Raw genomic sequence first — 26,430 nt, forward strand, 5'->3', positions numbered from 1 at the left:
CCCACCTGAAATCTGGGAGAACTTGTGTAGCTTTAACCACTAGAATACAGCAAAAGTGATGCTATTTGACTTCTGAGGCCAGGTCATAAAGATTCATGCAGCTGGGCTTCCCTGGTGGCGCAGTGGTTAGGAATCCGCTGGCCAATGCGGGGGACACGGGTTAGAGCCCTGGTCTGGGAAGATCCCACATGCCGCAGAGCAACTAAGCCCATGCGCCACAACTACTGAGCCCACGTGCCTAGAGCCCGTGCTCTGCAACAAGAGAAGCCACCGCAATGAGAAGCCCATGCACCGCAACGAAGAGAAGCCCCCGCTCACCGCAACTAGAGGAAGCCCGCACGCAACACAAGCCCGCGTGCAACAACGAAGACCCAAGGCAGCCAAAAATAAATAAATAAATAAAGATTCATGCAGCTTCCGCCTTGGAATTTTGGAAAGCATCCTCTCAAGTCTCTCCCGTTTGAAACCCAGGTGACGTATGGTGAATGCCCAAGTCACACAGAGAGGCCACAACAATCCTAGCCAAAACTAACTTTTGAGTCATCCTAGCCTAGGCACCAGATGTGTGAGAGAAGAAGCCTCTGGAATATTCTAGCCCCCGTTGTTGGAGTCTTGCTAACTGAGTCCCTAGACACCATGGAACAGAGGTTGGCCATCCTTACTGTGCCATGCCCAAGGTCCACAGAATCCCTGAATATGATAAAACAGCTGTTGTTTACACCACTAAGTTTAAGGTTGTTGATTATACAACAATAGTACTCAGAAAACTGGAAATTCCTCTTCTAAAGAGCATACACATTTTAAAACTTTTGATTCTTTATTAAATACTTAATAAAATTTTACAACTCAGTGGAAGAACACTTTTGCTTCCTTTGAGAAAGTGCCTCTATGACACAGGGGGCATATGTATATCTGGGTTGATATCTTGAGCGACTACACCAACATGCTTTTGATTGGGTTCTCTGCAAACCGACTGACCCTGACTTTGAGTGTTGTAGCTCAAGGTTTATTGGAAAGTGCTCTTGGAAGATATGCCCGTAAGGAAGGTGGGAAGGCAGGATTGGTCACAGGTACGAGCTGACTTGCAATGTGGCTGTAAATGAGGCCTCAGCTGATCCTACAGAAAGCTCTGGAGCTGGGATGGCCCTTCAGAGCTGTCCCAAATTAAAGCGAGGTAGCTGGGCACGGCAGCTCCACATTAGCCACCCCTGGGAGGGGGCAGACCATTGGGTGAGGACCCCTGCAGCAATATTCCAAGCAGCTTAGGATGGGTGGGTCAGCCTTAAAGAAGAGATCTAGGTGGGGACCAGAGTGTCCACTACAGAGTGTCCCCTTGCACTGTCCTGATCCATTTGCTTCCATGAAGTTTGACCCATTTGGGAATCACTTCTCCAAGATTCCAGTTGGGTTTGTTTCCTGGGAAACTTGAAAGAGAAGGTTAGTAGGGTGAACTACAGCACCAGCTGTGGAAGTTGATCTCAAGACTACAAGTGATACTAGCAATCACTATTCTACCACCTGACCTGGATTCTCCTCACCTGCTCGTATCTCTTCTGGTCTAGGCAACTTTCCTGGTGGAGACCCAGACCCTCAACCATAAAGGGTCTGAACCCCACCTTACCACACTCTGCCTGTCTTGTTCATGTACCATGAAAGCCAGGCATGTAGCACACAGGACGCCCCTGGGGATCACCTGAGCATGACACAGATTCTCCTCTGCTCCTACTGTTCAGCCGTACCTCCTCCTGATGACCAGGGTCAATCACCTCTGCCAGGGTGGGGATTCCTCTCCTTGCTGACGATCTTTAGGTCAAGGAGTTCAAAATAATCGGGCAGCAGCCATATTTGAAGTTCATTGTAACACTTCCTGTGTCCCCAATGGAAATGTTACCCCATTTGGGACCTCTAGACCCTAAGAGCAGGACTAAGAAGTTCTACTTGAAGGGGAAGGGGGGAGGGTGTCACTTTGGGTGAAGTAGTTCCCTGCGGCCAAAGTCAGTTCCCAGGGAGGAATGCTGTTGTGAGCTGTTGGCAGCCAATTCCCAGAAGCTGAGGGATGAGTGCATTGGTCCTGGAGAGGACATCTCAGTGAAGCACCATCACAGTATCCACTGCAACATCTGAGATTCATTCCCCTTCCCAGAAAATGGGAATAACAATGGCTTATTGGCAAGGGTATTGGTGAGGAAATAATACTATATATGTTAAAAATACCAGATTGTACTCAACAAATGTAGTTTCTATCCCCTCTGTGTCAAGAGCTCCATAAGTGATGTTTCCCGTTTTGCCTTGGCCCGTGAGGAGCTTATAGCTTTATCTGGTACTCAGTCCCAGCAGATGTATCATCCATTTTTATTCTCTTTTTATTTCCCTGGTCCTGCTTTCTTTTCTCTCTTTAACTAACCTCAAACACAATCCCTTCGTCTCAAGCTTTTTGAACTGGAATCATGTTTGCAAAGTGGCAGAGGATAAATAAATGCCTAGTAGAGAAACTTGCTGCTCTGAAGACAGTTCTTTCCCAAGAAGTGACAGTGCCTCACCTACAACACCGCCCCAGCACCTTGCTCAAATCTAGCCAAGCACTTTGCTGCTGGGTCTTTGTTTTGGCATCTGTCAGCCAACTAGCACCTAGGCGTGGGAATCCCTTCACTTAGAGGGTGACTCACAGCTCTGACAAGTTGAAAAAAAAAATTTTAAATGGGGGGATTAGTCTTATCAGGCACTTTCATCAGCTAAAGTCACTGCTGGTAATCTCTATTCCCACTCTCTTTCCAGAAGGAACCCTCCATTCACCCGCAGATGGCTCAGTTAGCAGTCCCATGCTGCTCTCGGAATTGACCTATGTAGAGAATAGAATGGGGCATATGTGGCCCAGATGTTGTGACTGAGCTGGGTCCTCCCATCCAGGCTATCCATTGGGTTTGAACCCAGCCCCAAGGCATTTGGGGGGCTCCGTCCTGGAGTCTGTAGGCTCCAGGTGTGCCTGGCCTTGTTTTCTGCCATGACATCCTTTCACTGTCTCCCAGGATAATTCTTGTAAGCAAACGCCTCGTCTCTTCCCTCCCTCTGTAGGAGGCCTTGGAGTGCCAGTGGGGTGCCACACCTACTATTCTTGTTTCCATGTCACTATACAAGATGAACCACATTCATGAATAACACTTCCCTGGAACTCACATCAGAAGACACCCTTTTGCTAAAGGACTTCACATGTTCCATTGCTCCTGGCTCCTGGCTCTCCCCACCACTCTCCCAGTCTTTGTGGTTCTATGTCAAGTTCAAGAGCTTGGGGTGTCCTAGATGAGCCTGGGTATTTAGCCTCCCAGAGCAGGGGTTTTGCTCCTATAACTTGCTTCCTCTTGCAATCACATCGTTGCCTAGCAGGAGTGAGTGCCTGACCTTGTTCAGGGAAGACCTATGGGCTAGGGCTCAACTTCTAAATTTTGGGTGATGATGCCAAGAAAATGGCTGGAGTCAGGATACCCAGGTTCCAGTCCTCACGTTGCCTCCTGCCCGCTGGGTCACCTGGTAAATCACTCCTTCTCTCCAAACCTGGCTTCCTTCCCCAGAAATGGGTGAAATAACACCCACTTTTAGAACAGCTGTGACAGTCAATGAGCTAACATTTGGAAAACTAGTATCATCTAATAGTTCCTGATCATGCAGCAGGCCAGGTACTTGGCCAAGCACTTAGAGCTATTATCTCATTTAATCCTCCAACAAACCTAAAGAGTTGGTGTGACAACCTCTATTTTACAGACGAGGAACCCCAGGCTTACAGCAGGTCAATGACACAGCAGTAAGGGGCAGAACGAGGCCTCACACTTAGGCCTCTCTGACCCCAAAGTTGGAGCTCTTAACCACATAAGACCGGCCTTTACTCCCAGCATAGCACGTATTTCATATATCTTTACTCCATTTTTTTTTTTTTTGGCATATCCTGTGTCCTAAGAGAGAAGTGGAAATGGTATTCACTGAGCATGTACTATATGTGAAGTGCTTGATATACTTTACTCTAAATCTCACCCCAAAAGTATGGTATCCTGACCCCCATGCTCCAAATGAGGAAACAGAGACTCAGAGAGGTCAAGTAGTTTGCCCAAGGCCACACAGGGAAGAAGGGGTAGAGCTGAGGTTGAACCAGATCTATTGTGGGACTCCACGGGGTATTCCTCCACCACATCCCACTATCTCTCAAGTAGGGGCTGTCTACAAGGCTGGTTACCTAGGGGTATACAGCCTCTTTCTCTGAACCCACCACACACTGTTCCCTCATGCTTCTAGGGGCCTAAAACACCTCTTCCTGGGGCAAAACCGTTGTCTTCCCCCAGGTCCCCAAGAAGAAACTTTTAGACCGGCCTCTGAAGAAGGCGGGTGGTGACTGGGGTCACACAGAGCAGTAAGTGGCTGCCTCAGAACTTTCCCTACAGCGCATTACTGGGAGGCGCAGTCTTTCGGCCCTGGGAGGGTCTCACTGGTCAGGAGGGGCACTGGGCAGCGGAAGACAGTGACTCAGGAGCCAGGTGAAGGCAATAGAAACAAATCACTGACCTCCCAGTTTTGCTGTCAGCTGGCCCAGTGCCTGGTCCTGTTTATCATGGTAATTGGGGGTGGGGGGAATGTGTGTAGGCAGCTATCTGAGGGTTGAAGCTGAAGGCTTAAAGTTAGACTTCCTAAACCCACATCAACCTAGGAAACGTTTACAGGAAAGAATGCCACAGATGGTTGTGTGTGTGTGTGTGTGTGTGTGTGTGTGTGTGTGTGTGTGAGAGAGAGAGAGAGAGAGAGAGAGAGAGAGGGAGGGAGGGAGAGGGAGACCGGCAGCAACTGCGAGGCAGAACAGGGAGAGAGGGAGAGAGAGAATGAGAGAGACTGAGCAAAAGAGATAGACAAAGACAGAAAAAGAGAGAAGCAGAAGTTAAAAGAAACACAACAACAGTAGCTGGGCCAAGGGAGGACAGAGAGAGGAGGAAAAGATAAGCAGCAAGGGAGAGAGAGAGAGAAAAAAAGACATATAAAAAGATAATTCATTCGACAAATGTTTGCTGAGCACCTACTACGTGCCAGGTGCTGCCTTAGGCATTGTGGATGCAACAATGGACGAAAGAAAAAACCCTGTCCTCATGGGTCTCTCTAGTGGGAGAAATAGAGAAACCCAGAGAGACAGATAAAAGCCCAGAGAAGCCCACAGAAATACCAAGAGGCAACTGTATGGAGAGACCAAGAGACAGAAGAGGCACAGAGGATAGGAGTGCAGAGGTGGAGAGAGCAGTGGACCGCAAGACAGAGACAGAGCAGAGGGACGTGAAGGTGTAGGCTGGGAGTGCGGGTGGACGGACAGCATTCCAAGGGAGGAGAGGGTACAGCCCAGTGGACAGTGCCGAGAAGCCTTTCTCGTGCTAGCCTGCTCTGTGCTCCCCTCCCCACTCCCAGTGTGCTTGGGGGCAGGTCCCCAGCCCTCAGTGAGCAGGAAGCAGATCTCGGGTTCCAGTGACATCAGCCTTGGAGACTGTGGGCTGCTCTAGGGTCAGGATCCCAGTCTGACCCTGAGATGCCCAACAAGCACGTGTGGACTTCAGGTACTATCTTCTCATTATACGGATGGATGGGTGAACTGAGGCCCAGGCTAATGAGGCAGGAGGGCTGCTGGGCTTCCTGGGTTGGGGCCAGCGCTAGACAAAGGACAGAGTGCTGACCTGGGAGCCAGGGCCCCGTTTTTGAGTCTGGCTCTGCCCGTGATGCCTGGCTCTCCTCCTCACAGAGCGGTGGAGGGTGGGCTGCTACCACCGTGGAGTCTATGAATCACGTGAGAGTAAGTTTTGGAAGAGACCCGTGTTTGAAAGCCGGGACTTTGACAGTTGCTGATGTCTGTTTCCGTGGAAACGGAGCTCAGAATGGGAGAATGAGCTGGAGAGCTCTGCTCTGAGTGTCCCAGATAGCTGGGGAAGAGGGCAGCCACCACACCCTCCTTCATCTGTGGGCTCTGGAGTCCTCAGTGCCCCAGGGGCTGACCCCACGGGAGGGGTGGCTCCCAGGGACATTGACTGAATGCTCACTGGGTGCCCCGGCCCAGAGTCATGAATGACTCAGATGAGGAAAGCCTGTGGTCTACACAACACTCACCCTCAGGCTGGACGTATTCTGTCTGAGCACAGATCCTTTGTTCACTCAACGCACAGGTAAGCTAGGTCCTGGGCAGCACAGAGGTGAACAGGACACAGTCCTTGGCCTCCTTCAGGGTCCACGGGTGCCTACACTGGGCCCCGAGTTCCCAGGCTCTCACAAAGTCAATGCAGAAGGTGCTGAAGCTCCCCGGTGTCCCGTCCTTGCACCATGCCACCCCCTCAAACTCCCGAACCAACTGTGGCACTCTGACCTGTTAGCTGTCCTCGGCATCATGCTGTTCCCTTGCCTGGGATCCCTTTACCACTGCTGGGCTGCCTAGCAAACTCCTACTCAAACTTCAAAGCCCCAGCTCCAAGCTTAGGTCCTCTGCAAAGCCCCCTCCACTAGACGGTAAGTACCTCGAGGGCCCAGGCCCAGTCTCCTCATCTCATTCCCAGAGAGGTTCCCATCTGTGTTTGCTGCTACCTTGCCATCTTCTTAGGGACTTTGCTCTAACGTCATCCTGGACCTCCACTCAGGACCTCTGGCCTCTCCCACTCTACTCCATCCTTCCAATCAGCATTTACACAGGTCTAGTCTCTCCTGTCTTCAACCCAAATACAGCAAAGCTCCTTACCCAGAGGTGCTAGTCTGTCTCTTATCCCTCACAACCAAACTTCTTGGAAGAGTAGTCTGCACTGATTGTCTCCGCTCCCACGTGTCCATCGCCATGATCTGGCTTCTGCCCCCATCGCTCCCCTAAGGCTGCTCTCACCAGCCCACCATGCCCTCTGCAGAGCGCTGTCTGAAAGCCATGTTCATGCACTCTGCTACTCAACCACTGTCAGGCATTCAACATCCTCCCTGCAGCACTGTCTTCCCTGGCACCCCTCCCCAGGCTTCTTCCCCACTGGACAGGCCTCCTCAGCCTCCTTCACCAGCTCCTCTTTCATCAGACCTGCTGGTGCTCCTCAGAGCTCCATCTCCAGCTTCTCCCTGAGAGTGCTTGTCCACTCCCATTGGGGTCCAAGGAAGGCCACCTCCTCCAGGCCATCGTCCCTGACCCCCCAGACCAGCTGAGCACCACTGTAATATGTAAAATGCCTGTATCCTCCGTTGTGACACTTGCCATGTTGTATCATAAGTACCAGTGGAGTTGTCTGCTGCCCGCATAGGCTGCAAAGTCCCGGGGATCACGTCTACCCCTGGTGCCCAGGACACTGGTAAGCGACGGGCTGCAGAGGGAGACAGGAGCCAGATCGTGAAGGACCTTGAACTGTTTTTTTTTTTTTTTTTTTGCGGTACGCGGGCCTCTCACTGTTGTGGCCTCTCCCGTTGCGGAGCGACAGGCTCCGGACGCGCAGGCTCAGCAGCCATGGCTCACGGGCCCACCGGACCGGGGCATGAACCCGTGTCCCCTGCATCAGCAGGCGGACTCTCAACCACTGTGCCACCAGGGAAGCCCTAGGACCTTGAACTTTTTACTGAGGACCTTGGGCTTCATCCTGCATGAGATGAAGAGTTTTAAGCACTGAGGAGTTTTAAGCAGGAGGGTGCCATGGCCACATCTATGCCTTAAACGCATCCCTCTGGCTGTCAAGCAGAGGGCGGATGGTTGGGGGAGAGTCTGAAGGCAGGGAGAGCCACCGGGGGCTGTAATCCGGGGCTCGACTGCAGTGATGACAGTGCAGGGAGGGGCTGGGGGGAGCGGACAGAACGTGGGGTGCTTATTAGATACAGCTGACCAACCCTGGTATTGGCTGGGGGTGAGGAAGACAAGGAGCAGAGATCCACTCAGGGTTCTGGCCCAGGTGCTGGTGTGGTGTACAGAAATAGGCGCTGAACAGGAACCAGATAGGGAGAAAGAAGGAGTGCGGCTCTGGATACTTGGACCTTGAGGCACCTGAGGAACATCCAGGTGGGAATGCCTTGTAACTACACAGACACGGTGCTGAGAAAAAGCTCTGGGCCAGATTCAAGAGTCATCGTCACGGAGGTTAGGTGTGGTCCATGCCATGTGCATGGCTGAACTTGCCCAGCGAGAAAGAGGTCAAGGACAGAGACTGAGAGATGCTCATTTGCGGTAGACTGTGTTTCTGTTTCGCAAACATCCACCCCCTTTCTGTGGGAGGCACACTCTTCCCTTCCCTACGGAGGCTGGGGTTGGCCACGTGACTTGGGAGGAGATGCGATGCTTGCATGGGTTGGCTTGGCTCCTGGTGCTCTTTTCACCCACTCTGAAAGAATCATGCCAGGCAGCCTCTGCCCCTCAGCCTGGGTCCGGGCAGGGGAGACCCACGGAGCAGGTTCGAACTGCACCCTGAAGCAGAGCCATCCAGTTGACTGCGGACCTGTGAGTGAGAAATAAACGGCTTTTATTATAAGCCACTGAGATAAGGGGGCTCTTTGTTATGTAACATTGGATTAGCAATAGCCTGACTAATAAAATTTTGAGAGGAGGCTGGAGAAAAAAGAATCCTTCAGAGGATAACAGAAGCAACAGTCAGAGGGGAAGGAAGGAAATCAGGAGAGAGCTGCATTCCTGAAACTGTGGTAGGAGCGGGTTTCAGGAGCATCGGGACTGCGGATGCTCCGAGGTCCGCACTGTTTGCACCACGCCAGTCTTCTTCCGGACAGGTTATGCCCGGATCACCTTGGCTACCCTTCCAGGCCTGAATCTAAATTCCAGATGTTGATGACTCTCCCAACTACATCTCCGGGGCAGGCTGCTCTCCGGGACTCCAGGCTCATTACCTACCTGTCTCCTGGATGTCTCCATCTGGACATCCAATGGGCTTTTCAAACTCATCACATCCCAGACTGCGCTCTTCATACTCCCCCACCCACAGACCTGCTCCCCCACCTGGACTCCCTGACTGGAAGCCCCGTCACCCACGCCAGAAGCATAGGAGTCATTTTCGGCTCCCTCACATCCTGTCAGCTACCGAGCCCAGGAGATTCCCATCCATCAGCTTCTCTCCACCTCGCTGGCCTAGCACCCCTCACCGAAGCTGCCGCTGGGTCCCTCACTGCATTCCGCGCTTGGCTCTTCCACAATGGCCCCCTGAGGGCTCTTTCTGAAGCAGAAATAGGTCACCCCCTGGTTAAAGCCCCTGCCGGCAGGACAAAGACCAAACTTCTTAGCATGACACCCAAGGCCCTGAATGGTCCAGCGTCAGCTGAATGAATTAATGAATGTCGTCCCTTCTGTCTGAAACACATCCTACACCTGCCTCCCACTGCCTAACTCCCACTCAAACTTGGCCCCCTCCAGCTTTCTCTGACCACCTCCCACTTCATCCCCCCCACACACATACACACACTGGGCTAGTTTAAATGCCTCCCACCATTTTTTTTTTTTTTTTTTTTTTCCTGCGCTGGGTCTTCGCTGCTGCTCCGCAGTCTTTCTCTATGGGGAGCGGGGACTACTCTTCGTTGCGGTGCGCAGGCTTCTCATTGCAGTGGCTTCTTGTTGCCGAGCACGGGCTCTAGGTGTGCAGGCTTCAGTAGCCGTGGTGCGTGGGCTCAGTAGTTGTGGCGTGCGGGCTTTGCTGCTCCGTAGCGGGTGGGATCTTCCCCGACTAGGGATTGAACCCATGTCACTGCAGGCAGATTCTTAGCCACTGCGCCACCAGGGAAGCCCAAGTGAATTATTTTATTCAACATTTAAGACATTTTTATTGAGAACCTGTTCTAAAAGTGGGGATAAAACTCCCATGCATGCAAAACAAAAACAAAAACAAAACTCCCATGCACAGTGCTTAAATTCTAATGAGGGAAATAGTAAGAAAAAAATAAACAAACATATGTCAGGTGGTAATGGTTGCTATGGAGAAAAATAGAACAGGATAAGGAGTGGGGACAGGAGCCATTCCACAGAGGTGCTTTAGGGAGGGTTCCAGTGATGTTTGATCAAGGACCTAGAGGCAGTAAAGGAATGAGGGAAGCCTTGATCTGGGGCAAAGTGTCCCAGGAAAAGGGAATAGCAGGGGCAAAGGTATGGCAGGTGAGTGAAAACAGAGACATGCTGGTCCAAGGCAGGGTGGAGGAGGCAGAGAGGAACCCTGTCACGGGACTGGACAGAGTTTTACTTTCAGAAATAAAACCACAAAACAACACAATCTCATTCAATCTTTTTTTTTAATTAATTAATTTATTTTTGGCTGCGTTGGGTCTTCGCTGCTGCGCGTGGACTTTCTCTAGTTGCAGAGAGCAGGGGCTACTTTTCGTTGCGGTGCGTGGGCTTCTCATTGCGGTGGCTTCTTTCATTGAGGAGCATGGGCTCTAGGCGCACGGGCTTCAGTAGGTGTGGCTCACAGGCTCAGTAGTTGTGGCTCGCGGGCTCTAGAGCTCGGGCTCAGTAGTTGTGGCGCACGGGCTTAGTTGTTCTGCATCATGTGGGATCTTCCCAGACCGGGGCTCGAACCCGTGTCCCCTGCATTGGCAGGCAGATTCTCAACCACTGCGCCACCAGGGAAGCCCTCTAATTCAATCTTAAAGGCTGGCATGCTGAGCAAGGGATGTTCTTATTCTTTGTAGGAGCTCCTTCTTTACACTGCCAGGTACCAGGGCTCTGCCTTTTGGTGTGATTTCAGCCACCAAGTCATCAACAGTAACGTGTTCTAGTCCTTTTTCTTTCATTACCTCTTTACAGTGTGCCTTCTACAGATCCTTCCAGCCACATTCAATTAATTTAGCTCTAGCAATTTTTTGACGTGTTCTCCTTCTCCAGTTTCTATCCACTTTTGGTTAATCGCTGCTCTCATCTACTCATCTTTGTTCATTTTACTAACCACCATCACCGCGGGCGAGGGCTGTCCCTTCCCAGTGACAAAATGACCCTTGTCCTGATGACCGTTACCTACCACACTCTTCAGCTGCCCGGACCTAGACCCTCCATGGAGACTTCTCCTTGAGTTCATGAGAATGAACTCCAGGCTGGGGCACTCTGGACAGGAGGTGAGGGAGGTGTAGCAGGAACCAGGGAAGGGGCAGAGCGTCAGCGTCCTCGCCCTAGCCATCCCTGGCACGAACTTGCTTTGTATGTTTTTGTACTTCCCAGTCAGTGTCCCTGGCTCAGGGCTCAGCACATAGTAGGTACTTTCTAGACAGAACTAAACCCATCCAAGAAATTGCCTAAAACCCATTTTGCTACAAGGTGGCTCAGGACATCAGAAGGCATCATCAGAAGATGTAAAAACACATTTGATTCTAAACTTAAATCCTCTTCCTTCTTCCTGAGAACCTCTCTGTTTGCTGGCTCTGCTATGCTATAACATCAGGAGTAATCATCTTTTTCGAGTTACAAAATGTTACCCCAATTACTACCTCCTCAGAGCCTCCACACAACCTTCACAGTAGTGACTCTCCATTGTCCAGAGGTGTCAGAACCGTGGGCTCGGCCAACACTTACGGACAGCCCAGCAAAGGATTCCCCGTCAGTTCCCTCATTTAACATCCTCATTTCACAGACAGACTCAGAGACAGAATATCATCTGCCCAAGGTCCAGCAGCGAGGTCCTGAGCCAGGCTGAAGCCAAGTCTCCAGGCCCTGGATTTTGCACTCCTCCCATGGAAGCCCCCAATGCCCTTGAGGAAACTTCTGCTGAAACTGGGGCTGACCAGCCTGGGCCTGAGCCTCCCTGGGCAGAGTTACCCAAGGTATTGACCCGAGGTGCCTCCTCAAAATCCCAGGACCCAGCGGGCAGGAAGGGGATGGGCTGCGTGCTCAGCATCCATTCGAACGTCCCTGGGCGTGGTGTGGAGGACAGTGGGGCAGCCCCCAGACTCCCAGCAGCTGTGGGGAACACAGAAACAGAGCTGCAAACCAGGGAGAGGAAAAGGGATCCTCTGGCATCCTTGGCAAGCACAACCTCCTGGGTTGAGCCCATGGACCTGAAGCCTCATTCCTTTAAGTGCCACCTTCTGGAGGCCTGGCCCCCACCAACCTGATCCCAGAGCCCAGGATTTCTGCCCCCCAGTTTCTGGCACCTGAGTGAAGGAGTGGTCACCTTAGCCTAAACTTGTAATTCACCTCTCCTTCCCCTCTTCCACCCCACCTGCCTGTCCCTCCACATTCTGGTCACTCAGGTACTCACTTGTTCTGTTCCTTTCGCCACTGTTGCTGTGCACTGGAGGTCCACAGGTGAATGATGATCATTCCCTGACCCGGAGGAGAGGTGCTCACATTCCCTTGGGGGAAATGCACACAGGACCACACCCATGCACAGAGGCCAACAGCAATAGGTCATGGTCAGGGAGAGGCAGAGGGGCCACCAGGGGATTCCTAGCCCAGACCAGGAGCCCAGAGATGGCTTCCTGGGAAGGCTTTCCCAGGCTGGATTTTAGAATATTAGAACTCTGTCACAGGAAGAGCCTTTAGGGCAGAGGATTTCACACCAGTGTAAGCAACATGGCGTAAGGATTTCTGCCTAGATTATTACCCAGTGCCTAGAACAGTGCTTGGTACATAGTAGATGCTCAATAAACATGTCCTAAAAGAAAAAAAAGGAAGGGAAGGAAAGAGGGAAGAAGGGAGGGAGGGAGGAATAGAGAGAGAGAGGGAGAGGAAGAAAGAATGAGTATAGGGTGGATGTGTAAAATAGCTTGGTGTATTCTGGGAACTGAAAGTACAGTAGTTGCAAGCTGCTATAGTTTAGGCTGTGGGGCTGAGCTGGGGGTGTGGCCTTATCTAATCTTATTGTTGTTGGTGTGCATTTCTTATTTCCTTACCCGTCCCAGAGCTACTTTGGGGATGAGCTCACTTTTTCCTTTCTTGTTCCCCGTAGCCTCTGGTGTGTACATGGAGTGCTAACTGCACACAGGTACTGAACCTGTGCTGGGTGCTGGAGACACACAGATGACTCAGAGTTAGTTCCTGCCTTCCCAGCCCCCCAACCACCTCTGGCTGGGGAGACAGACAGTAAACAAATGGCCACAACAATGGGCAGAATGAATGGAGAGCTATTCTGGAGGTTCAAGCAAAATGAGACCAAGCAGAGGGTTAGAAGGATGGGTTTTACTCCAGGAGTGAAAAGCCGGGAGGATTTTATGGAGGAGGCATTGGAGGGGATGCAAGCCTTAAAGAATGAGCAAAGAAGGGGGCTGGGGTGGGAGGCACTCCGGGCCAGAAGATGTGGGGGTGGGGTGGGGAAGGTGGGGATTGGGGGATCCAGTGGGGAAAGATAGCCTGGGGGAATGGGTGGGGGACTTGGGGTAAGTGAAGAGAGAGTGATTGCGCCCAAATTTCCCAGGTCTGCCCGCCTATCATGTTAGTCCCTTGGCTTCTCCAGAGAAAGTGCCCTTCTGGGGTAGGGTGCTTGCTTCTGATCTGACCGCATTTTGGATCACTGTGCTAGCAACTGCACACCTAGTTGGGGCTGCTCAGTGGTCCTACTTCCTGGGAACCCATCAGCTCCCCTCTGTCCAGCAGGCTGGGAGGTTATGGCACCCTCCCTTCTCGCTCTGCCTGGGCCCTCCCACTATCTCTTTTAGGTCCACCATGAACCTACCAACATTCTGGGTCAAGCCCCAGCAAAGGGAAGACCACAAGGACAGAGAGCCTGGCACAGGTTCCCCAAATGCATGCCACACCTGCTCGGAAAGGAGGTGCTTGTCCTGTTTTCAGGGTGGGGTGTGGGGAAAGAAAACTATAGAAAGGAAATCTTAGCATCATAGAACATCAGACTCTCAAGAGATATTAAAGATCCCCCTTCCCATTTGACAGATGAGGAAAATGATGCACAAACAGATATACCTGTGTTGCAGCCCTAACTCTGACACAGCATGGCCAACTTGGTAGAGCTGTGATGCAGTAGGGCCAGAGAAGGGCAGTGTTTTCCTTGAGCTGGGACCTAACCCACACTCATGACACTCATAATTTGTGGGCCTTGCAGACCCAAGATGAGTCAGGCTTCTTGTGAGTCAGGCTGTTGACAAGCCATTCCTGGCCATTCCTAGCCCATCAAAAATAGAAGTCCAGGGGAAGGGTATGAGCAGGCCAATTTAATTAGTGTGGGCTCTAAGGTACCTTAAGTTAGCCCTATTAAATTAAAACGCCTGGGGGAAAAAAATAACTGTAATTATTTCCTTCTCTCCCCTATCGTTGTATTTCAACTCCCTCCCAACCTCCATGCTTCTCTCATTCACAAAACAACCTTTAAACTGGGAGCTAGCACAGACAACCAGAGACTAGGGTTCAGTTTTCCTTTTTCTGCCCCCTTCCCCTTCCAGCGCTAGGTCCCAACAGAGAACACAGCGCGTCCAGAAGCGGTGGTAGGGCCTGGCTATATTCTAATTTAGGGAGGCTGCTACACTGAGCAGAACATTATTCCAAAAATGCACCCAGAGTCTCCTTCCTGAACCAATGCAGATCCGTTTGCTGCGGGGCATTTCTTTTTAAAGCCCCTTTTTCTCTCTTCGACAAATCAAAATAAGCAAACTTTAATGGTAGTGAATTATACTTGATTTTGTTGAATCTAGTTCTGAGTTTTCCTACTTGAAACGTGTTTCCCCAGGACACTGACCTATCCTTTAATTGTTTGGTGCGAGGCATGTTAGGGGGAGGGGCGTTACTTGTTTATTGGAACAGCGCTGTTAAAAAAAAAAAAAATCAACCTAGGCTAACAGTTTCAAGGCTCCCCTAAAGATGTATCCAAACAGGCAGCCAATCAGCGCTTACACAGCTTTTTCTGCTTGACTCTTTTAAAGAGACAGTGCCGACAGTGTTTTATCACATTTAAAGAGAACCGCGCTCTAAAAACAGTCTGAAAATGGGGGAGTCTTCCCGTTTGGTTGGTTTCTCGTCTTAAAGAGTCTCTAATGAGGTACACTCAGTGTGTCCTCGGGTTCTCGCCGTGGGCAGAAAGGAGTCAGCAGCGAATAGCTGGGTCACTCTGCCAGCCCCCCCCTCAATTTCCCATTGTACACCTGGGTCACTGACAATGGAAGCTTCCCCTCCCCCCACGCCTGACTCTCGTCCCCCGCTCCCCAATTTAGCTCCGTTTATTTGAAGTTCGCAGATTTCTGTGGCGCGCATTCCGCGTAGCGGGGCGCCCAGGTGACGCCCCCCTACCCCGGAATGGCACCATCTCTCGTGGAGAAGCCGAGGGGCTAACTTGCTAGGGCGGGCAGACCTTGGAAATTTGGGAGCAATCACTCTCCGTTCTCTTAGCCAAAGTCCTCAGTCCCTTCCCCCAGGCTCCCCAAAGCAGTCCAAGGGCCATTTTCGCGCGACTCCACTTTGGGGTTTTCCAAAGTATTTTAATGATCTAGTAAAGGAGCAGCCTCGCGGCTCGGCGCCGGATCGAGCCGCCCAGTTCTCAGCGTGGAGCCCCGGGCCCGGCGCTCCGAAGCCAGACTGGGCGAGAGGGAGGACCGGGGGCGGGGCGGCCAAGGGGTGGACGGGTGGGAGTCTGGGGAGGGGGCCGAGGTCGGAGCCCAAGGGGAGGGCAGGCGAGGGGGAGGGGGAAATAAGGGCTGGGCCGGCGCAGGGCTGAGGCTGGGGGAGGTGAGGGGCAGATAAGGGAAATGGACGTGGCGGGGGGGAGCCGACGGTGCTCCGCTCGGGGGTCCGCGCCCCCTCCCCTCAGACTACGCCGCAGCGCCACCCCCCCACTCCCCAGCGGTCCAAGCCGCGGAGAGCGCCCGTCGGACCCTCTTCTCGCGGGGGCCGGGGGACTAGATCTTCCCTGTCCCGATTCGTGTCCCCTCCCCACATCTAGAGAAAACGGAGGCTCGCGCCCCCGGCCCCCCCCCCGTTGGCCCGCAGGAGCAGGAATAGCGGCTCCTCGGTGGCGGCCGCAGCAGGGACTGCCGCGGTCGGGCGCTGACAGGGCGTCCCTCCCGGGCCGCCCCGGCCCCTCCCCCGCGCGCCTATTGGCCGAGGCGCATATCAATCACGGGACGTTGACGCCCGCCTTGCTCCCTCGCCCGGGTAGCCACGTTCGGTTGAGCTCCAAGTAGACCAGCGGCAGCGGCGGCGGCGGTGCCGGAGGCGCTGAGGGAGGCGCAGGCGGAGCCGGGCGGGCGCGCGAGCGAGCCAGTGGGCAGCCGGGCCGGCGGGAGAGCGGCGGCGGCGGCGGCACCGGCACCCCAGGCCGAGCCGGCGCGGGAGGAGTTCCAGGGCGATGGGGCCGCGGCCGGGGCTGACGCTTTGACAGCTGGAAAGAGCGCGGAGCCAGCGCCTGGGGGGGAGGGAGGGGAGCGCGGCGAGGAGAGCGCGAGCGAGCGAGCGAGCGAACGCCGGGGAGGGGGCCGGGAGCGAGGGGGCAGCTCGGGAGCAGCCGGAGCGGTAGCGGCGGCGGCGGCGAGGCTCGGCGCCCTCTTCTCTGCAAACCATGTTTGCCAAAGGCAAAGGCTCGGCGGTGCCCTCGGACGGGCAGGCTCGGGAAAAGTAAGCCCTATTTTCCAAGTGGCGGCCGCGCCGCTGCCGGGCTGCGGGCGGGTGGTGGGAGGCAGGTGGGCGGGCGGGGGCTGCTGAGCCCCGGGCCCCGGCGCCGCCTGCTTGGCCCCTTCCCGAGGCCGCGGCGGGCGGCGTGGGAGAGCCCATTGTTGGGAGCCGGCGGAGGTTGGGGTCTGGGGGCGCCGCCGGGGGAGGGGGCACTTGGTGGCCTTGGGGCGTGCCGGGCGCGGGGGCCCGCGGTGAGGGATGGACGAGGTCCCGCGAGCGAGCCTGGGCGCTCGCTCCAGCCGGGGCGCTCGCCGCGCTGACGGCACTTTGCCCACCGGGCGCGGGCAGGGGGCGCGTGGCTTCTGCAGACCCGAAGGCTCCTTTTGTCCGCCCGCGGCGTGAGGAGTGCGTGCCGGGGGCTTTGTTCGGCCGAGAGCGCTCTCCCTTCCCTGCCCTTGGCCTCGCCGCCGGCCCCGCGCCCTCCGGGGCGCCGAGCTGGGCAGGGACGGCGGCGCCGGCTTGGCCCTAGGCTTGGGGGACAGTTGTTTTGGGGGGAGGTGGTGAGGGCGGCGCTTTACTGACCTCTCCAGAGCTCGCGGAGCACTCCAGAGTCCAGGACTGAGTCTCCCCGGACTCTCAAACGTGGGGAGAGGGTGGGTCGGTGGCAAGGAGTGGATCGGGAAAAGGAGCGAGGCTCGGGGGGTTGGGTTGCTTGCGAGTTTGAGAGACCTAGGTGGGTTTGGTCCCGACGCTACTTGGAAGTTCAAGTTCGGGGGCTGCTCTCCAGCCCTCGCGGCTTGAAGTAAACGCGTTTCCTCATACCCACCCCCTAACTGCTCGTACCCGTGGCCCCAGGCAGGACCGAGCTGGCTGCTCACCTCTGGTTGGGGCCACAATGGGACAGCACGGACAGGGTTGGAGGACAGGCTTGGAGGCCAACTGGCAAGGTACAGGAGCGAGCGCCCGGTGTGCTCTGACGCTTTCTCTCTCTCTCTCTCTCTGTGCCTGCTACCCACTTTCCAGGTTAGCTTTATACGTCTACGAATATTTACTGCACGTAGGAGCACAGAAATCTGCACAGACCTTCTTGTCGGAGGTGAGTGGAACTCCCCCCATCATCCAGTTTCTTGACACTCCTCCTCCTCACTCTTCTTAAAGCCTTTGTTTTCTGGAGCAGCCACTGTGGCCACCATTTTGAATTTTTATCACCTTTTGGCATTTATTGTTAGTTGGTCTTCACAGCCTTTTGGCTCTGGGAAGCCCCTAGCCCACCCCTTCTCTCTGCTCCTCTAAGCTGTCTCTGCTCTCTCCTTTCTAGATTCGATGGGAAAAAAACATCACGTTGGGAGAACCGCCTGGGTTTTTGCACTCGTGGTGGTGGTAAGTTTGTGTGATAGTTTTGTGTGTGTGTTTGTTTTGTTCTGAGCCCCCGGCTTCAAGTGAACAAAGATGGGAGATCTGAGCGGGTCCCTCCATGCCTTAGTCCCCAGCGTTGCATAGAGCAGGGTGCTGTGGGGCCCTCAGGACTGGCAAATGAGGAGAAGGGCAGACGAGGTCGGTGCCTAAGTTTCTGCCTCCTCTTTGCCCACTGTTGAGAACCCTACTAATTGTGCCTGGTGTTTGCATGGAAACTGTACTTTTACATCTCACTCTGAGGCGCTGGGCATGGGCTTGAAAAAAAAACCTGCATGGGTTTTTGTCAATTCTGCACGTTGCTTTAATTAGAGGGAGTGGGGGTGGGGTGGGTGGAGGGGCACCAGGTCTGTTTTACAACTGGCCTACCCCTTCCTTTTTCTTCTGTGAGCTCAAAACCTTGAGAGAGAAATCCATGGGGACCTTTTCCAGGCACCCTGAGAAAGAGCAAGAAGGGACTGCCACTTCCTTTTAAGATACTGATTCAGACCTACTGGACCTCCCCCCTCCCCCCACTGCTCTAAGTATCCCTAAAACCACCAAGTTTCGTTTTACTGAGAATCTGGCAGAGGGCCTGTAGTTGGTAGATGGGGGCTCTCTCTTGTCTGTGACCCTCTCCCAGGCCCCTGGGCCCTGTCCGGGTGGGACCACCGCCGGTGTGCTCCCGGTTTGCAGCCCGCAGGAGGGAGGCTTAGGGTCAACGGGAAGGAGTTGCTGTGAGTGTAAGTCTTGGGTGTTTTGTGGGACCGATTGGTGGAGTCTTTGACATTCTTTTCAAAAGGAAAAGAGAGCGGAGTGGCTTTTGATATTTTGGTGAAGTTCAGGAAAACGGAGTGCCCTGTCTTGGGATCTTAGCGCGTTTACCTGACCGCCAGCTCACTGGGGTAACTATTTCAAGTGCCTTTGAAATGCATGGGGATGAAGTGTCTGTTCTAACTTGCACGGAGAAAATGAGGTTTTAATTGCTTTTGCCAACCTCGGAACTGCGGAGTTGGAGGCATTCGGTGTGGTGTAAGGATTCTGTCTGTAGGAGTGGGTGGTAGGTTTTCTGGGGTGGCTTTTGGAGAGGAGTGTGGGGCTGGAGCTGGCGGGTCTGTCCACCGTGGATTTTGCAGAAATTTAGGCTTTTGAGTAAAAGTTACTCAGAAGGGACTGGAGAGTTTGTAGTGTTAGAAATCTTCAGTGTGTGGAGGAAGTTAGTCAGATGTGTGCAGCCTCAGAGCACAGAAAGAAATGTTCTCGAGCCTCCCTCTGCAGTCAGCAGAAGTCTCCGATTATCCTGTTCTATCCTTAATCCCCCGCAACTTCTCCAGCCTTATCTCAGCTCCGGGAACTAAGAGTGCGTCGTGCTGGGCGCAGGCAGTGGTGGCTCTGTGATTTGACACCGACCGTGGCTTTTGGGGTGGCAGGAAGTGGTGGAGCTGATCTGAAGAGGGCCAGGCTGCGTTCTTCACGCACCTGGAGTGAGGTGCTTGTCAGGTGACTGGCAGGGCTGGCTGTTTCTGATGGTGACAGGAGCACTGGTCTGGTAGTCAGACTTCCGCTCTGGTGCACGTTTTACCCTTCAAGCGGGTTCCTATCCCTGGGCCTTGGGCTCCCGACCTGGAGAGGGTTTTTAAGGCCCCTTTTTGGTAGCAGTAGCTACCCTGTGTTTGTATAGGGTTTTACTGGTTGACAGAGGATTTGTATGTCTGTTTTCACATAATGCAAAGTGTTGGGGTGACCATACAAGAATCATGGAGGGGGGTTAGGCAGGGAAATCCGCCCCCCTCCTTTTGCTGGACAGGTGGTTGTCTGAGGAGGGCTCTCTTTTCAACATGAAAGAACGAGATACTTGGTTATCCATAACATAACCTTTGGTTAATTGATATATGTTTTTTGGTGGGCAGGGGGGGAATGGTTTCTGTATGAGAACACCTTGGGGGAGGGCCTGGTTGAGAGTCGGGTGGGCTGGCAGGAGATGGGGATGTGGGCTCTGGGATGAAGAACCTGTAGATTCCCTTTATTGCCAGAGTCACCCAGTTTGCTGTGCATATGAGTCATAGTCCTGACTTTGACAATTTAACCTTTTTATGAAGTGCAGCCATTTTGGGTGGAGGTGGGGGGTGGTTACCGGAGCACCGAAGAGACAGGCATGGCTTCTCATCCAGATTCCTGTCTCCCATCTGGGCATCAGTGGGTGGGTTACCCTAACCTGCTGGAGCTTCAGTTGCCCCATGTATAACGTGGGGATAAAATCACCTACCTTACAGTGCTGTGGTAGTTACAAGCAGTGACATGGGCGTGAGGCATCCAGCACATAGTAGGTGTCTGGTGGATGAGAGCTATTACTCTTATTACAAATGACAGGCTGTCAGAAGAGGTTGGGTCCATTTTGTTGTTAGGCTGAGTATGCCCAGTGAAGGCTGGGAAGGTGGGATTGAGCCTTGGGGAGACGTGGTGCTGTTAGCACCGTGCATTGTACACTTGCTGTTGGGCACACAAGTAATAATTAGTAACCTGATCTTATTTTATTTTTCAACTTGCAGCGTATTTTGGGACCTTTACTGTGCAGCTCCTGAAAGGCGAGACACTTGTGAACATTCAAGTGAAGCAAAAGCCTTTCATGATTACGTGAGTAACAAATTTTTAATCCTGGCGATAATTGCAGGGTTGGATAACTTGAACTTCTTTAGTACCAAAAGCAAATACACAGCCAACTGGCAGTGGTCTTTGTTTTCTCCTTGCCTTTCTTTTTGTCCTGCCCACCTCCCTGCTGCCCTCGCCCCGTACTCTCCTCCGGCACCGGTCTGACTTGGTGAATGGTATTTCATAATGTTATAATCATGCAGAAGAGTGTAGATACCTATCTGGAGAGTTAAATGGTGTTATGCGGGGCTCAACCATGTGGGGTTTATGTTCTGATTGGGCAGTCACCTGGGAGGATGGTGGGGCTGAGCCTCTTTGGTGCTGGTTTATGAAGAAGTTGACCACAACCAAGAAAAATGAAAAGTAAATATGAAACTTGTGTTTTGGAGTAGAAGGTGTGTTTGAGTGAGAATTTGGTGAAATAGATTCTTAGGTTACTTTCCAGGGAGGGATCTTCCAAATTATGTTTTTGGAGGGAGGTGCGTGTGTCTGTTTATGGGGGGGGGGCTTGTGTTGTCCATTAAGACAGTGTGTACTTTGAGGTCCTTGGCTGGTCCATAAACCTGTGTTGAAAATGTTCTTGTGAAGATAGTTTCATCACATTGTAGTGCTTTCTACTCTATCACTCATTCTCCCTGGATGAGTTTCTTAAGATTGTAAGAGAGGTGTCTGTCACGTGTCCATATCCCACCAAGGTCCCCTTAAAAAAAAAAAATTGGACTACAGTTGGGGTGGAGTCGGACTTATGATCAGATGAAACAGGTTAGGATCTTCTGCGGGGGGATGGAAGGGGAAGTGTCCGAAGATCTTCCCAGCCTCCTTTGCTTCCTGTTGGTCTTGTAGAAGGTTAAGTGTGTGTGTGTGTGCCTGTATGTGTGCACATACATGTGCACTTAAGAGGTCATTTATTGGATTTTGCACTTCTGCATGAGGTGGGAAGAAATGGTCCCAAAGCTCTAGGGCATGGAAGTTGGTTTTTTGAATGTCATCAGAGCCCACCCACTTGGCCGGGCCATCTGCATCCCCTGCATGCAGTTTGAAACTGGCCTGGGAGACCAGAACCCATTTGGTTGAGTTTCACAAGTGGTCAGATCCCATGCCACAAGTATCTTTCTGGTGAAAATTTCTCCTTGTAATATGAGGACTTAAGAGACTCCCCTGGGGGCTCCCTGGTTTTGAGAACATTCAGTGCAATGAAATTTTGCTATGACTGTAAGGTTAATACCCTTGGAGTGGAATGCTGAGGAAATTGACCAGTTCTTGTGCCCTCTCCAGGGTTGAAAAAGAGAAGCTGCTGAATGGTACTTATAGCCTGGTGAACTTTTAGTAGTACAAGGTGAGAGGGCTGGTTCACTTGTGATGTGGTTCTTCTGGGAAAATCGGTGGTGATGATCACAGGGTTTCCTGGGGTAGAGGCTAAGAGTTACGTTAGCCATATAAAAATAGTTGGGGAATTTGACTTTTCTACCTAGTAAAAAATCGTGTGTGTGTCTGTGTGTGTGTTTTAACCTGTGGATGGCCAATTCCTGTGTGGCCTGTATCTGACAGCTATGCAAAATGGTTTCATTTTAGAGTGGGGCGGGGGACGTACCTATTTCCAGTTACTCTCTTGATATAGGATGTCTGTGCTATCTTTCAGAGAAGTTAGTAATTTTTAACTAAGTTTGGCTCTCTAGTACATAATGTGAGACTCTCTTTGGCAATTTGTGGTTTGGTCTGCCATCTTGGAACAGTACGGTGGTAGTGAAAGTTTACATGGGTTTTCTTTCAGTAATTTGCTGAGGAAGGGCAGCAGAATTGTGTAGAGATTGCTGAGGTTGATGTAGACATTTAGAAGAAGCTACCAAGAGCTGAAATCACAGTGCCTGAGGCCTAGGATTCACAGATCTTGGGATCAAAACCCTTTCTCCTGGATTGGGATCCACTTGGTGTCCTGTGGCCTGAGAGTCAGGTCATGTGAAAGGAGGGATGGAGTGATGAATGGGGATGGGTAGGGAACATCTCTATTGTGAAGGAGTTAAGGGGGGGTGGGTATTGAGTTGCAGGGGTAAAGGAGAAGCAATGGGAAAATGAAAAAATATTTAAGAAAATGAAGAAAAGGAACCCTCTTTTTCTCTTTGTCCTCCTCAAATTTTCATGTGTTCTCTCCATTCTCATGGCTACTATCTTGTTCACCCTCATCTTTCTTGCTAGAGTTATTGCTGAAGCCTCTTTGGATTCCCTTCCTTTTGTCTGGGGTGAATGCCTCTCTTATCCGTCACATCCTGTCCACTTTTCAGCTTCTTTGTGGAGGACTTTGGTGATAGTTTGCTGTACACTCTGATCACTCCTTCATCTCCGTGGCTATACAAACCACCTGTACAAACCTTTGTTGGTGGCTTTCCATGTGCTGGGCACTCTAGGTTCAGGCTCTCATTTCAAGCTGCCAGTGGCCCTGGGAGAGAAGACATGTTGCTAACTCCATTTTGCAGATGAAGAAACTGAGACACAGAGAGGTTATCATAGTTGTAAGAATTAGGATCCAAACTCAGGTCATAACTGACTCCAGAATCTGTGTTCCTAACACTGCCGAGACTTGGCCGCACAGGTCCGTGGCAAATGTCACCCGTTTGCACCTATTCCTGCTAACTTCTCAGTCAGGTTTGTCTTTCTAACCACAGCTTATTCATTTTTTCCATGCCAGAGACCATTCATCTAAGAGCTATTCATTTCTGTAGCTCCCACAATACCTTGCACATAGTAGGTACGCATGCTAAATGAAGGAAGGTATTAAGGAACTATGGGCAAGAAAAAATACTCATTTTTGGGCATTTTGGTAATTTGGATAGCCAGTAGAATATCGGAAGATGTTCTTTTAGTGACTTGTTTTTGCTGGGTCATCTTGAGCCAGGTGATTTTAATGTGGGTTGACTAGTTACCTTAAATCCTTTTTAGAAGATAAAGTGGAGTGTAAATAAGAGCATGCGGTAACTGGCCTGTTTTCAATCAAGGAGATTCAAAGATTCTCATGGTTTGTCTGTGCAGCTCAGATATACCCGCCTGGGCCTCAGTGGGTAGTGAGTAGTGAGTGTGTGTGGGGCATGGGTGAGGAGGGACTCCTGTGGGGCTGGGAAGGTCCTCATTCGGGAAGATCCTGGTCTCAGCTCTCCTAAAGAAATGAATTTGTGTCCCTGGCCAGTGGTCTCTCCTTCCTGGTGGTGGGTCAGTTCAAGCCAGGCTACAGGGCCGGGAATGAACCAGGTGACTCAGCGGTGGGAGAGGGGGTTTAAATTTTCTCTGAATTGGTGAGTTTTTATTTGAGTCACAGTCTATTTTCCTCCACACACCTGGAAACTTCAGTTTGCTTGGCTCATTGTGTGTAAGCCGGAGCACCCTGATGTTGACCACACGTAATGAAGAGCGATGCAGGGTTTGGTACCCAGAATGTACTTTTCTGAGAAATTGGTTTACCTGAAGTCAGAAGAGCCCAGAGGCCATGGGAGGAGCTCGCAGGGACCCTGCCTGTGGTTTCCTTGCTGTTGCCCAGAGGCCATGGGAAGAGGCTCGCAGGGACCCTGCCTGTGGTTACCTTGCTGTTCCCCTCCGGCCAGGGCAGAGGTTCTCTGGTAAAGCCCTTGGGTCCCCTTGGGTTCTCTTAGATGCCGATGTCTGTCTGGTCCTGGCCTTTTGTGGAGTGGACAGTCCCTCCTACTAGCTCAGTGCCTCTGAGTTGAAGGTGCTGGAGAGCAGTGACCCTCACATTGCTGTACTTTTCAAAACGCTTTTTCAGTACATGGTTGTGGTTTGGCTTCACAGCTGTCTGTTGGTCAGGTTTTATTATTTAATCTCACTCCCATTTTACAGATGAAGAAACTGAGGCCTAGAGTTTAGATGGCTTGTCTGAGGGCATGTAGCCAGGAGGTGGCAGAGCTGGGACTAGACCCCACTCTTCCAAATTCCACCTCTGAGCTTTTGACAACCGTCATTTGATACAGAATTCCTGCAAAACAGAGGGAAGATATTATCATTTGACCCAAAGTGTGCCCATGTATAGTCACTGAAGAAATAAATTTAGCAGAGAATTAAACTGAAGCCCCTGAGAGGTGAATTGCAGAGTCACTGGCAGAGGTGGGACCTGGCCTCTGAGAAGGGAGTTTGTTATGGTGCGATGGCTCTTTTGGCAGGGAAAATGTGATATAAAGCTATGGCCTTACCTTGAGAAAACGCATGTATCCCCACTGGGGAGACTTTGTACATGATTTCAGGAGGTTCATGGCTGCTGTCCCCTCTGTGATCCCCAGTGAAGAATGTGGGGTGCCAAGTGGATGTGGAGTCCCATGACCTTGGCGAGTCGTGGGCCTCAGTTTCCCTGCTCTGAAGACCTGCGGTCCCTTTCAGGTCAGCCTCAGTGGGGCTGGCTCTCTTACCCCTGTGCTCCCCCAGCAGGACTCAGCTGACCCCCCTCCACTCCCAGCTGTGAGCCTGTGTCTTCAGGCGGGTTGGTTAAAGTCGGAAAGCGCCCCAGAGTCCTGGGCGTGGACGGGAGCTGAGGTATTTGTGGCTCTGTGGCAGGGGTCCAGCGTCCTTGGTGGGTTTGAAATAGCAAAGTGATATTTGAGAGGACTCTCCTTGGATGTGCCGAGCTAAGGTTCCTGCCAGGCGGGGAGCGTCCCCGCCTGCCAGAACCCTTTGGGGGCAGGGGTGTGAGAGGGTGGCAGCGTGGGCAGGAGCGGGAGAAGGCTGCAGCTGGGCTCTGAGGAGCTGGGGGTGTGCTCTCCCCCGCGATAAGCCGCTCTAGCTATCTGCCCAGAGGTCCTGGCAAGTTCACGGCGTTGCCTTTGGCTCTGACCCTTGGCACCCTTGTGTGGCGGATTATAAAAACAAAACATACACACGGTTGTTTCCCCCCAGCCCCCCACTGGAGCTCAGACTGTGTGTTGTGGCCTTTCTTCGGGCTCCCACCCTGTTTGCTGCAGCTCCTCTTAACCCCCGAGGCTGCCAGCCTCCTCTATCGGTAGCTAATTAAACACTAAATGAGTAACTGGAATTGCTTTTTGCCAGAACCCGGGCAGTGTGGCCATCTTAATGGGTTTCAAGTGGCTGCAAGACCCCAAATTGCAAATCCTTGCCCTTTATTTCAAGGCGGGAGGTGGGGCGGGGGGAGCAGGGGGGACCCAAACAAAGTTTTTGGCAGTGGTCACTTCATTTGAACTCCAAGACCAGCCGTGCGCTCCAGTCTGTGCATAATGCCATCTTTGTTAGCTAAGCCTTTGCAGACTTGGACCAAGAGTTAGCTGTGTGCCATTCACCGCTCTGAGGGAGCCGGGAGACACCCAGCTCGATTTTCCAAGGCAAGCTGCTTCTGTAGTGGGGACCTCGGGCCAGAGCCTCCTCGCCCCTTCTCTTGACCTTCCCGCCTCTGTGGGTGAGTGTGTGTGTGTGAGCTTAAGAGGGAGCGGTGGAGGGGAGGTGTGTGTGCTTGAGGGCCTGTCAGCCAAGATAACAGAAATGTTACACTAGCTGTAGCCTTTATAATAGTGTCTGGGGTTTAGAGTATTTAGAAAAATTAATCTTTTTTAGCTTGGTAATAATTCTGACCACGGCACAAGTGCATTAGACGATTCACATAAACTTCTTTAATACATGTTGCTGGGAGCTTACAGCAAATAGACAATAATGATTGTTTGTTTTTGATTCGCCAGGGTAATGGGGTTTTTTGTAGACTGGGCAAGATGAGTTTTAGGAATGTTTCTCTCTCATGTTATGCTTTTTTCTCCCCCTTGGACCCTGAATCCTCTGGATTTTGAAGGGTTTGGGTTCTGACTGGTGGCTGGGATGCACACCTGAGTTCCAATTCCTGCTCTGTCATTTCCTGGCAGGGTGGACTTTTGGAGCCTTGGTTTCGCCATCTGTAAAAT

At 52.3% G+C, this 26,430-nt stretch overlaps 1 protein-coding gene and 1 pseudogene across 11 annotated transcripts in view; one reads left to right on the forward strand and one right to left on the reverse strand.

Annotated features, from left to right (window-relative positions):
* Positions 1 to 10,533: 10,533 nt before the first annotated feature.
* LOC113622380 (transcription and mRNA export factor ENY2 pseudogene) lies at positions 10,534 to 13,218 on the reverse strand (annotated as a pseudogene).
* Positions 13,219 to 16,067: 2,849 nt separating this feature from the next.
* Positions 16,068 to 26,430, forward strand: part of SSBP3 (single stranded DNA binding protein 3) — a 164,692-nt gene continuing 154,329 nt past the window's right edge. For 2 of the 11 annotated variants that reach the window (XM_027108434.1, XM_027108441.1), the window contains exons 1-4: positions 16,068 to 16,495; positions 17,516 to 17,588; positions 17,811 to 17,872; positions 20,434 to 20,518. In XM_027108434.1, the coding sequence (XP_026964235.1) occupies positions 16,440 to 16,495; positions 17,516 to 17,588; positions 17,811 to 17,872; positions 20,434 to 20,518 (276 nt within the window). In that variant the 5' untranslated portion in view covers positions 16,068 to 16,439. The remainder of the gene's footprint in view (positions 16,496 to 17,515; positions 17,589 to 17,810; positions 17,873 to 20,433; positions 20,519 to 26,430) is intronic. The other 9 variants (XM_027108438.1, XM_027108440.1, XM_027108431.1 and 6 more) reach the window with 9 other exon arrangements.

This window comes from Aethalodelphis obliquidens, unplaced genomic scaffold (assembly GCF_003676395.1).
Source record: "Aethalodelphis obliquidens isolate GAN/ISIS:26980383/991018 unplaced genomic scaffold, ASM367639v1 scaffold9, whole genome shotgun sequence".
NCBI lineage: Eukaryota > Metazoa > Chordata > Mammalia > Artiodactyla > Delphinidae > Aethalodelphis > Aethalodelphis obliquidens.